Source organism: Lottia gigantea, assembly GCF_000327385.1.
Source record: "Lottia gigantea unplaced genomic scaffold LOTGIsca_108, whole genome shotgun sequence".
Classification (NCBI taxonomy): domain Eukaryota; kingdom Metazoa; phylum Mollusca; class Gastropoda; family Lottiidae; genus Lottia; species Lottia gigantea.
The window spans coordinates 86,048-98,534 of NW_008706957.1; the positions used below are offsets into that span (position 1 = coordinate 86,048).

Genomic DNA, 12,487 nt, shown 5'->3' on the forward strand with positions numbered 1-12,487 from the left:
TTTCAGTACAAATTATGATTTTTGTTTACAAATGTCAATTTTCAATGACAAATGTTGAATTAAGTGTGCAAATTAAGAGATAAGAATTTAGAATTAAGAATTAAGAATTAAGAAATAACAATGAAGAACATTAAAAAAAAGGCCATTCCACCTTCCATATTGGTAGGTACAGATAATCCAGGAAAGATCAATGACCAGAGCTTTGCACATTAATCAGCAGAAATATGGGTTTCTTGATATCATTGTAAAATTTCGTTGTTTCTTTTTCTTAAACCATACAAAGTATACATGTTTCATTGCATTAATTTCTCTCAAAATATTTGTCTAAAAGAAATAAAATGAAATGAAATGAATGGAGTTGTACCTTGTACTTTTCGGCACCATGTGGGCTAATGAAAACGGGCAATGCCATGCAGGGTGCAATGAGGGGAATTTTGCCAGAACAGCGGCATAAGCCTACTCTTTTTCGATTTCCAACTGTCAAGGGATCTTTATTGTCTAAAAGAAGTCACTTCCTCAGGGGGAGAGGTTCCAATGTGTTAAACAAAATATATTACATTGGTATATATGAAACATATTGTGTAGTTTCTAAGTGCTAAGTTGTGTAGTGTCCTTGCTAACAAAGCAATATTTAATATATCTGTCAATTAGTCCAAAATGTCCTTCTGATACCAGAACGAAAATATATAAAAGATATACAAATGGAAACGAAAGCAATTTTTAATCAATGGTGTATTACTTATTGACTAGATAAAATTGACTATATAAAATTTACTAGATAAACTTGACTACATAAAATTGTGTCTGCTATATTAGTTTCTGTTTCAATTCAATCTGTAAGAGGCCAGGTTTTTAGTTCTTGGCTTGCGCTATATGTTGGTGCAACACATTTGACATCGATTTACCAGGGGAGAGCGCGAACACAGTCCCCCACACTAAAAAGTTACGTACTCGAGTCACCCACATTAGGGGTGATTGCAGGGGTGCAATGCAGAAGCCTCGTCCAAGGAGAACCTCCTTGCTGATAAAGATTTTTCCTGTATCAATAGGCCGAATTAGGAAACCAAAACGTCTGCAATTTTTAATCCATGTAGTTTTGCTTATTGACTAGATAAAATTAATTAGATAAAATTGACTGGATAAATTGACTAAATAAAATGGACTGGATAAAATTGACTAGATAAAACTGCGTCTGCTACATAAGTTTCTATTTCAATTCAATCTGTAAAAGCTCTGTCTACCTATACTTTAATAACATTACAACAACCTATTCCCTAGCCTACAGACATTCATTCTAATCTAATTTCACATTTCAACAATTTGTCAAATTCCTCAACCAGTGTATGTAGGAACAATAAAAAATACAATTTCATGCAACAACACAAAAACTCAAAACTGAAAATTGTAAAAAATTTAGTACAGCTAAAGAATACAACTAAAAGGGAAAAGTTTTATGTGTTTACACTTGACACTAAAAATGAAAAAAGCATAAAATATGAGAAATATTCCAATTTTGACGTTTCATTCATAATTCTGTTATGTTGGTTTTAAACAAGTTTTTACAGCTTGTAAACTCTGATTTACATGTATAATATACACATTACAGATAAATAGATTTGCTGAAATCTTTATATAATTGACTATGTAATTTGGATGGGAAAAGATTTGCTGAAATATTTATATAATTGACTATGTAATTTGAATGTGAATAGATTTGCTGAAATATTTATATAATTCACTATGTAATTTGGATGTGAATAGATTTGCTAAAATCTTTATATAATTGACTATGTAATTTGGATGTGAAAAGATTTGCTGAAATATTTATATAATTGACTATGTAATTTGGATGTGAATAGATTTGCTGAAATATTTATATAATTGACTATGTAATTTGGATGTGAATAGATTTGCTGAAATATTTATATAATTGACTATGTAATTTGGATGTGAAAAGATTTGCTGAAATATTTATATAATTGACTATGTAATTTGGATGTGAATAGATTTGCTGAAATATTTATATAATTGACTATGTAATTTGGATGTGAATAGATTTGCTGAAATATTTATATAATTGACTATGTAATTTGGATGTGAATAGATTTGCTGAAATATTTATATAATTGACTATGTAATTTGGATGTGAAAAGATTTGCTGAAATATTTATATAATTGACTATGTAATTTGGATGTGAATAGATTTGCTGAAATATTTATATAATTGACTATGTAATTTGGATGTGAATAGATTTGCTGAAATATTTATATAATTGACTATGTAATTTGGATGTGAATAGATTTGCTGAAATATTTATATAATTGACTATGTAATTTGGATGTGAATAGATTTGCTGAAATATTTATATAATTGACTATGTAATTTGGATGTGAAAAGATTTGCTGAAATATTTATATAATTGACTATGTAATTTGGATGTGAATAGATTTGCTGAAATATTTATATAATTGACTATGTAATTTGGATGTGAATAGATTTGCTGAAATATTTATATAATTGACTATGTAATTTGGATGTGAATAGATTTGCTGAAATATTTATATAATTGACTATGTAATTTGGATGTGAATAGATTTGCTGAAATATTTATATAATTGACTATGTAATTTGGATGTGAAAAGATTTGCTGAAATATTTATATAATTGACTATGTAATTTGGATGTGAATAGATTTGCTGAAATATTTATATAATTGACTATGTAATTTGGATGTGAAAAGATTTGCTGAAATATTTATATAATTGACTATGTAATTTGGATGTGAATAGATTTGCTGAAATATTTATATAATTGACTATGTAATTTGGATGTGAAAAGATTTGCTGAAATATTTATATAATTGACTATGTAATTTGGATGTGAAAAGATTTGCTGAAATATTTATATAATTGACTATGTAATTTGGATGTGAAAAGATTTGCTGAAATATTTATATAATTGACTATGTAATTTGGATGTGAAAAGATTTGCTGAAATCTTTATATATTTGACTATGTAATTTGGATGTGAAAAGATTTGCTGAAATCTTGATTCCTCTGTGAATCTGAAATATTCTGATATATTCATACTCCTGTATTATGATTTAAAAGGACATGTGCGCCATTTTCGGGATGTCTTGAATATATGTAAATAATATAATATGTAAAATTGCATAATTCCTTAAATATTATCTCAAACTAGGAAATTCTTTTCCTACTTCTATAGATTTCCTCTCCATATAACTTTCAAACGTGGATAATTCTGGACACACATGGATCTGAAGCCTCAAATTTCGACAGTGAACTGGCTAAGCTAAAATTCCCATTTCTGAGACTAAGGTACGATTGGTAAAAAAATGGCGCATCATATGCAACTTCATCACGAGTTAAGTTTAATTCAAAACTTACGACAAATCTCATCTGTACCATCACCACAATCATCATCACCATCACACTGCCATTCTTTAGCTACACATTTATTATTATTACATTTTAATTCATCAGGTGTACACTTTCTTGGTGCTGAAAAACATAATTATTATTATTACAATTTCCTTCAAATTTACCTTATACATCCTGATAAACACTCAGTTCAATAAAAGATTGTAACATTATATAATTATTGCCTCCAAATATTATTCCCTTTTGATTCAGAGTAAAATTAATATATCTTAGTTCAACAGATCATTGATCATCAGATGATTTTACTTCATAGTTCATCAGAACATTTTTGAGTTTTAGTACATGTACATCCAACCATGTAGCATGATGACGTCACACGTTTAGCCAGCTGTGCATGCTAGGAATGAAGTGGGGTTTCTATCAGTATTCGTTTGGCCATTTTGTAATACCTTGACCCCAATTCAATCCTATAGTTTATAGCGCGAAGTTTGTTTATTGAAATGTGATGTCATCAGTCAATAGGTCTATTATGACTCCATTTAGTTCATCAGAAGAGTATTGCATCTTAGTTCATTATAAGGTTATGGCATGTTAGTTCATAAAATAATATTTCATGTAATTTGATGGTTATTACATCTTAGTACATCATCAATCAAATGGTTATTACATCTTAGTTCATCAAATGGTTATTACATCTTAGTACATCATCAAATGGTTATTACATCTTAGTTCATCAAATGGTTATTACATCTTAGTTCATCAAATGGTTATTACATCTTAGTACATCATCAAATGGTTATTACATCTTAGTTCATCAAATGGTTATTACATTTTAGTTCATCAAATGGTTCATCAAAAGATTTAAATAACATCAGAGTTCATCAAATGATCTTACTTCATCAAAAGATTTAAATAACATCTGATTGCATCAAATAATCTTACTTCATCAAAAGATTTAAATTTGCATCTGAGTTCATCAAAAAATCTTACTTCTTTAATAGATTTAAATTAAATCTTAGTTCATCAAATGATCTTACTGCATCAAAAGATTTAAATAACATCCGAGTTCATCAAATAATCCTACTTCATCAAAAGATTTTAAAAATTTCTCAGAGTTTATCAAATAATTTTAAATCATCAAAAGATTTAAATTACATCTGAGTTCATCAAATGATTTTACTTCATCAAAAGATTTAAATTACATCTGAGTTCATCAAATGATCTTACTTCATCAAAAGATTTAAATTACATCTGAGATCATCAAATGATCTTACTTCATCAAAAGATTTAAATTACATCTGAGTTCATCAAATGATCTTGCTTCATCAAAAGATTTAAATTACATCTAAGTTCATCAAATGATCTTACTTCATCAAAATATTTAAGTAACATTTGAGTTCATCAAATAATCTTACTTCATCAAAAGATTTAAATAACATCTGAGTTCATCAAATGATCTTACTTCTTTAAAAGATTTAAATAACATCTGAGTTCATCAAATGATCTTACTTCTTTAAAAGATTTAAATAACATCTGAGTTCATCAAATGATCTTACTTCATCAAAAGATTTAAATTACATCTGAGTTTGATGATTGCATAAAAGTTCATTGGCAATTGAAGCTAAATAAAGCCCAAAAGACTCCTACTGATGTATATTATAAATTGTACAAGTGAATATGAAATTATAAACATATTAAATGTGCTATAAGAGAAGAATAAAACCTGTTTATCTAGACATTAAAACAAAACATAAGTTAAAATACAGATGTTACAACCATTAAAATAAAACATAAACAACTCCTGTTATAATAGATAGACAATGAGAATCAAATTTGGGGATAAAAACTTTAGGTGTTTGGTTTAGAAGCTGTTTCTTCAGCATTGCAGAAAATTAATAGGATTTTCCATACAAAGATCAAAGTTTAGAGCTCAATTCACCCTCTGAAAGAGATTCTAGAGCATTTTTAGCCTATATTAACTTCATGAGGTTCTGTAACACAGACGGTTAGAGTGTTTATTCTTTACATGATGTTTTCAATTTAAGTGTTATTATCCAGTAAGATTACTGTATTTCTTAAAATCTGGATTTCACCTTACGTAAGTTTTCAAGACTAAGGCCCCTGAACATTTGGAATGGTTCAGTTGTCAAAATACATACATCGTATGTGAAAAACTTCATGTTCAATCTTGATATTTATTTTTTAGATAACATTTCCGTACACCAAATTTAAAATCAATAAGACACCAAGAGACACATAAACAAGACTAAAAATAAGGTTAGAAAAAAAGCTAATTGAGCCAGGTCCAGTAGAGCTGGCTGTCAACTATAATTCTCAGTATATAAATGATAATTAAATTTAAGGATCTTTCTGTCTTGTGTCAGGTCTCTTGTGTTAGTTTTCTATCTTAAGTTTCTTAACAATTTGTGTTAGGTTTCATTTTTAACATTATTTCCAAGTAGTTTACAAAACTTTGTTACGTTTTTTTTAGGAAACACAATAGGACGAATACTCTTTATAATATGGCTTGTTTTAACATTGTAGACTACACAGTCAATATCCATAAAATCTCTCCTGATTGTAAAATACAAGGTTGTTTTTAAAATATTTCCCTATTGCTTAAATATTAGAATTAGATTCAATGACACTAGTAATTTATAAGAATGTCAAAACTATACCTAGAAGATAGAATTAAGATATTAAAGGGATCGTAAAGAGACTTATGTGTATCGGAGACAAGGATAGCATCAATTTGCACATTCCAATTTTCAATCAGACATCTGTGGTTCCTGCAATTCCACTAAAACAAAGCGTTTGATGATGTCCTTAATCGCAAACTTTGCTTTAAATTATTACATACCTTTCACCCATGCCACAAGTTTATTAAGCTTTTTTTTTTTTTTTAAAAATTGGTATGTTTCTAAAATATTCCTACGTCATAGGGTGACTGCAACTTGAGCTCGGGTTTGAATTGAGTAGAGTAGAGACTCCTGTGATGTAAAATTTGACCCAGTAAAAAACCCAATTCTGACCCTCCCTATTTGGGGAGCTGTACAGAAGCTAAAAAAAAGTCGAATTAAAATTAGACCAAACTTTCGTTGGGTTTCTTTATTAGCTTTTATTTTAATATAGCCTTCAATGTGGCCTCTTAAACATTGTCAAAATATCCTAATCCTGCGTTAGCCAATCAAATTTTTGCCATCTCCAGCAGTGCCATTTTGTGAGAGATTCGATTGGTTAAAGCAGATGTCCTCAGATAAGTTCAAAAGATTATTTTACACAAAAATGTTCAAAAGGCCAGTCTTAAGACTCTAAATGAAGTGGCAAATATAACCTATCGAAAGTTTGGTCTAATTTTAATTAGACTGAGATAATAATAATTTCTCCATTAACTCTAGCTCGCCCCAGACATTCAATCAAGGTCACCTATAATGAGAGATTGGATGCACCTCAATTGATCTATATTTAGAAACTCTTTATAAATTGACCAAAGAATAAATTGAATCCTCGCACAGTCATCCATTTCCTTGTGTTTACATCAACTTGAATATACTCCAAACATACTCAGTGAATACATCTATGAAGGGCTTTAATGCATCATTCAGGAAAAACATGTCTTCACCACCATGTGCTACCAAAATTAAATTTAATGCTTATACTTACGACATCCAAATTCATCACTGTCATCACCACAATCATTATCACTGTCACATAACCAATCATTTTTAATACATCTATTATTATTACACATAAACTCTCCACTAGAACACGTTCTAGGTGTCACTACAATAAAATAAGTTATATGTTAAAGCCAAATGAAATAGTATTTTGACACATAAACACTTCCAGAGTCTTAGAGGAGAAGAATTAGACATGGGGTTCTGGTATCTTATTCAAAATACAGGTTTTGACAAGTCTTATTAACCCATATGAAACTTAGTAAGCTACACTTCCTTTTATGGGCATAGAAATGAGCTTGATGCTTTTTAAATCTGACAATTCAGTGCGAAGTAAAGGGAGAACAGAAATGAAGGTCATGTAAACAAAACACAAAATCTATTTGCCGACACCCGTTTCCAGCTAGATGCAGAACTCTAATAATTCCACTGAAAGTATGTCACTAATCGCAAGGGGCCAAATTTACCATTAGTGATTGTCATCACACTTATTTTTTGTGAAACTGCACAAACCACAGACGTCTGCCTGAAAATTGGAAGTGTGCAAATTGACGTTATCAATGTCTCCAATAAATATTAAAAATTTAGAAAACCTCTTTACAATCCCTTAATATTTCAATGAAAAACAACAATAGCACTATTTAATTGACAGCTGTTATTAGACAGAGGTAGTGCAAACCATTCTAGTTTCTGTCCTCTATACAGTGTATGGCATACACCAAAAATAATAACAGGCTTTGTTTCCTGCTTTCTCTCACTAGATCAGTTAACTAAATTCCTGATGGAAATTGAATGCAAGACTCTTCTTCTAGATAATAGCATGTTTAACACATTATTCAGTCAAATGTTTTTCAACTGAATAAAAATATTATTTTGTTACAAAAATAGAGACGTGATGGGCGTTAAAACCTCTAAAATAATCTGTTTGACAGAATTCAGTCAAGAGCTATCCAAGAACAAATTCTAAAAATGGAAATAAAAATTGGAATAATTTGCATTGAAAACAACTCGACGAAAATTCCATCTAAGTGCCATATTTTCAAACGATTCAAAGTCAGAAATAGTAGTCATTATACAACGTTATATTGAAATCATTGGGTGGTCTTCCAGTAGCATTATCTTATTTCAAAATACCAGCAGACAAATCAAGCGTCCATCTTGAAAAATATGTAAGTGCCTAGAGGGGGGTAATTGAACCAAACTACAAAAGAGTAAAAAATAATTTGCAGTTCTATCTTGTAACACACACTGGAGGTCTCTTAAATAACACAATAAACATTTCAACTTAAAAACAACTTTTTCCACATATTTTCAAGTGTGACAAGTAGAATAGAATTGATTTACAAAAACGAAGGATTTGATCTTGGGCAAGACTCTTATAAAAATGCATATTGTGTATACAATTGTATCTGTGTGCATAGTGCCGGATATTGCCAATCATTGATTCCATACGTTTCCTGATAAAAGGGTCATAATAAGCAACGTATTGTGGTAGAGGATACTGGGATAAAATTTAACACTTTATCTTCAAAGTTTCAATATAAATTAATTTATAACTGTGATATTTGATGATGTATGATAATGTAGTTGAAAGGAATGGTTATTGTCATCCATCTTAAAACAGAAAATGATTTATGACATTTCTGGATCATTTCTGAAATTCCAGCAAAATCAATCATAATTCGTATATATACCTGTACAATAAAATTTAAAACTAAGGACCAATTTTTTCAAAAGTGCATATGACTACTCACATTTTCTTTGCTCATACTTAGAAAGGCTCATAATTTTAAAATTGCAAAACAATTTGTCCAAGAGATAGAAAGTAAAACCAGAAGTTTTATTATATTCATTGGTTGGGAAGAGGCATTCAATTAATCTGTTATGGAGCATCTACTGCATAACATTTGAAGATGGCATAATGAAAGCCAAATCTATCTTCCAACTTCTACACCTATATTACAACTCAACAGACAAATAATAGTAAGTGGAGCTCTTCAAGTTTACATCAAAGGAGTTTCATTTAGTGCTACTTGAAAATTTGTTAAGGAATGTGTTTATGATAAAATATCTTATACATATATATATAGATAAACAATAAATTATATCTATTTCACTTAAATAAAATTTTATATCATAGCATTCATTCCATCACATACACCAGAATATTCTCTTGCCTGAATTTACTGAGTTCATTTACTTTCAGTCAGGCTGCTTGGTTTTTCTGAAGGAGATGGAGGAGATGGCATATAAAGATTAGGGTTGCCACATGAGTTCAAAATGTATGGGATCAAGGAATTAAAAGTTGGGAACCAAGGCACCAAAGATTAGAAATCAAGCCATTTAAAGTTGGGAACCAAGGCATCAAGGTTTGGGAACCAAGGCATCAAGGTTTGGGAACCAAGGCATCAAAGTTTGGGAAACAATGGTTGGGAATCAAGGCATCAAGGTTTGAGAACTAAGGCATCAAGGTTTGGGAACCAAGGCATCAAAGTTTGGGAACCAACGCATTGAAGGCATTAAAGGTTTATCACTATTCTATTCAAAATCATTCACCTAGCTTTTTCAAGTTTCTAAAGCTTCATTGAATTCAGAAAACCTGATTTCTTATCAAAATCATTGGCATTTCTCAACAGTTCAATGTACTTAATGTTTCTGTACATGTAGGTACAAGATATCAAACTTAATACTCTTATCAATGTGGAAACAGAATCTTCATTAAAGATATACTACCTCCTTAGGATGACCAAAAAAATGAAATTTTTAAACTTGACCAAAATGAATCTTTGTTTATCAGTGGACCAGGTGTCATAAAAAATACAACAGAATCTCTCTATAATCTAATGAATCCATAAAACTAAGTAATAATTCATCAAACTATGAAATTTAGAAATACTGAAAGAAGCATTTTTCAATACCAGTAATTTCTTAGTTTAATGGGAAAATCATCTTATATAGAGATTCTATTCTTTAATTATGACACCTGGTAAATCTAACTGGTGAATATATATATATATGTAATTGTTGACCAAGTTTGAGACTTTATATGCCCATTCTAAGAGGTAGTATACCTTTAACCAATACAACACCTCTCTCTAGACATTATCTTTCTGTATAAACAATATTATCATTTTCTGTTTTTTCTGGCAACTTTCATTTATCTTGAGACAACAGATCTACTGTTCTGTATTCCACACGGGGAATCACTTCTTTCTTATTCTGACATTTTGTTTTTGTTTCAAGTGTTGAGGAACGAAAATCTGTTCTACAAAATCAGAATATTTTACAGGTTGTGACATGCAGCCCATGTCACTTTTGTACAGCTAACCATTTGACTGATGATTCCAAAACCTTGATTTCTGACTGAAAATTGGAATGGTGCAAGTCCATGCCTTCAATGTTCTCGATAAACAAAATAGTTTTGAAAACCTCTTTACAATCCCTTTAAAGGGACAGGTAGGGCATTTTATTGACCAATCATCATACTTTAGTCTCAGAAACAGGAATTTTTTAACTAAGCCAATCAGTTCAAAGCTCATCATCGAAATCCATGTGTGTCAAGAATTATCTGTGATTGAATGTTAAAATGACGACTCGTCAATTTAAGATACATGTACTCTGTGATATATAGAAAAGACATAAATAGAAATAGTGGGTAAAATTCCCAGTTTGAAGTATTTCTAAAGGAATTTTGTGATTTTATTACATTTCTAGTACTTCTGAAGACTGTTTACATATATTTAAGATAAATATCAACCCCTCAAAATGGCGCACTTGTGCCTTTAAGGGCTGAAATATGGGTTTGCTTTCTCAGTTACTAGATGTTCAATATCTATACCCCCTTTTAGCATTGAGTTTTGTGCTTTTTAATGTTTGTACATGACCAACTGGAACTTTGAACTTATGAAAGCTGCACTTGTATTAGATAAAGCTCTACTGGAATTTGTGTAGTAAACTGACCAGAAATTGAACTCCCTTGGGGTTGATCTCAAATCCACTTCATTATGAGAAAACAAACTGGTAAAGATTTTAATGGCTGGCTTACAGGTTTAACAGCTGCCCAATCAATTAATACATCACTGGACAATCATTATCAGGCCTGTAGCCAGACTTGATTGTTTGGAGGGGCAATGGTGTATGGTGTTTAGTTGAAGTTATGGAATTGGTCAGTTGTCAGGATTTTTTCAGGGGGGCTATCTTTTTTTTCAATGGATTATAACTATAGTAAGCTGGTAGTGACAAAAACTATGGAAACAATCTTTCCAGGCTTGAATTGAATCCTGATGAAGGCATACTGGGGGTTGGTAGGTAAAGGCAGTTTTTTGACTGACAAAAAGTAAAAAAGTTATTGCTTTCTACTCTTTAATCAGTAATTAAAGGGTTCTACATACTATCTTGAATTCATTGGTGAGTTGAAATTTGTAGATCTATTTAAAGTTAATTTGAATTGTCTTTTAAACAATAGCCTTAAAGGGACAGCGGCACTTTTATGAGGGGTTGATTTTAGTCTTGAATATATATGAATAGCCTTAAGAGGAATTTTACACACTATCTCTATATGTCTTTTCTATATATCATAGAGTATCTTAAATTGAGAGTCATCATTTTAACATTCATACGCAGATAATTCTGGACAAACATGGATTTGAAGGCTCAAATTTCGACAATGAGCTGTGAAAACTATTACTGATTAGCTCAGCTAAAAATTCCAGTTTCTGAGACTAAAGTACAATTGGTCTTAAAAATGGTTTACCTATCCCTTTAACAGAATGACTTTTCTAGATATATATATATATGTATTATTCTTTGAAAGTTTACATTTCCCTCCCTTAAATTTTGGCTGAAATTGTCTTCTGTAAAAACATTTGAGGGTTATAATGAGTGTTCATGTTTATATTCTAATAACGCAAAAGTTATATTAACAGTACTATTGTGTCGCTGATATCCAAAAATATGTTTTACTGACTGAACTTTCGAAGATAGAAGGCTACACCTCTAGCTAGAAAGATAGTTAAATTTGACTGTACATCCCACTTCAATATAAACGGAACTATTATTTTGATAAGTGGTCTGTTATCTAAGTAAATTAGAAACAATTGATAAAGTAAAATTACTGATATAAAAACTACAGATTACCAGTATAGATGGTTATCTCTTACTACTATCAAACAGGAAGTACACAATTCAAATAGTGATAATCTAAATAATAATGGCATAACAAATTCAACTTTTCACAGATATTGTCTAGCCAGGGGTAGAGAAACACAAGGACAGATATGGTAACAGCCAGTGGTGTTAGAAAAGAGGCTGGCCTAGCTATGCCCCCTTCCCCCCATCACCAACTTTCATTTATTTTTTTTATTTGAAGAATAGCCTTGCTATCCCCCCCCCCCCCCCTCCCTTGGAAT

At 30.5% G+C, this 12,487-nt stretch overlaps 1 protein-coding gene across 1 annotated transcript in view; it reads right to left on the reverse strand.

Moving 5' to 3' along the window:
* The window catches only part of LOTGIDRAFT_198809 (hypothetical protein), a 40,857-nt gene that overhangs the window by 27,166 nt on the left and 1,204 nt on the right, over positions 1 to 12,487 (reverse strand). The window contains exons 2-3 of the mRNA XM_009046860.1: positions 7,066 to 7,185; positions 3,409 to 3,522 (exon numbers count right to left, since the gene is read on the reverse strand). Coding sequence (XP_009045108.1) covers positions 3,409 to 3,522; positions 7,066 to 7,153 — 202 coding nt within the window. The 5' untranslated portion in view covers positions 7,154 to 7,185. The remainder of the gene's footprint in view (positions 1 to 3,408; positions 3,523 to 7,065; positions 7,186 to 12,487) is intronic.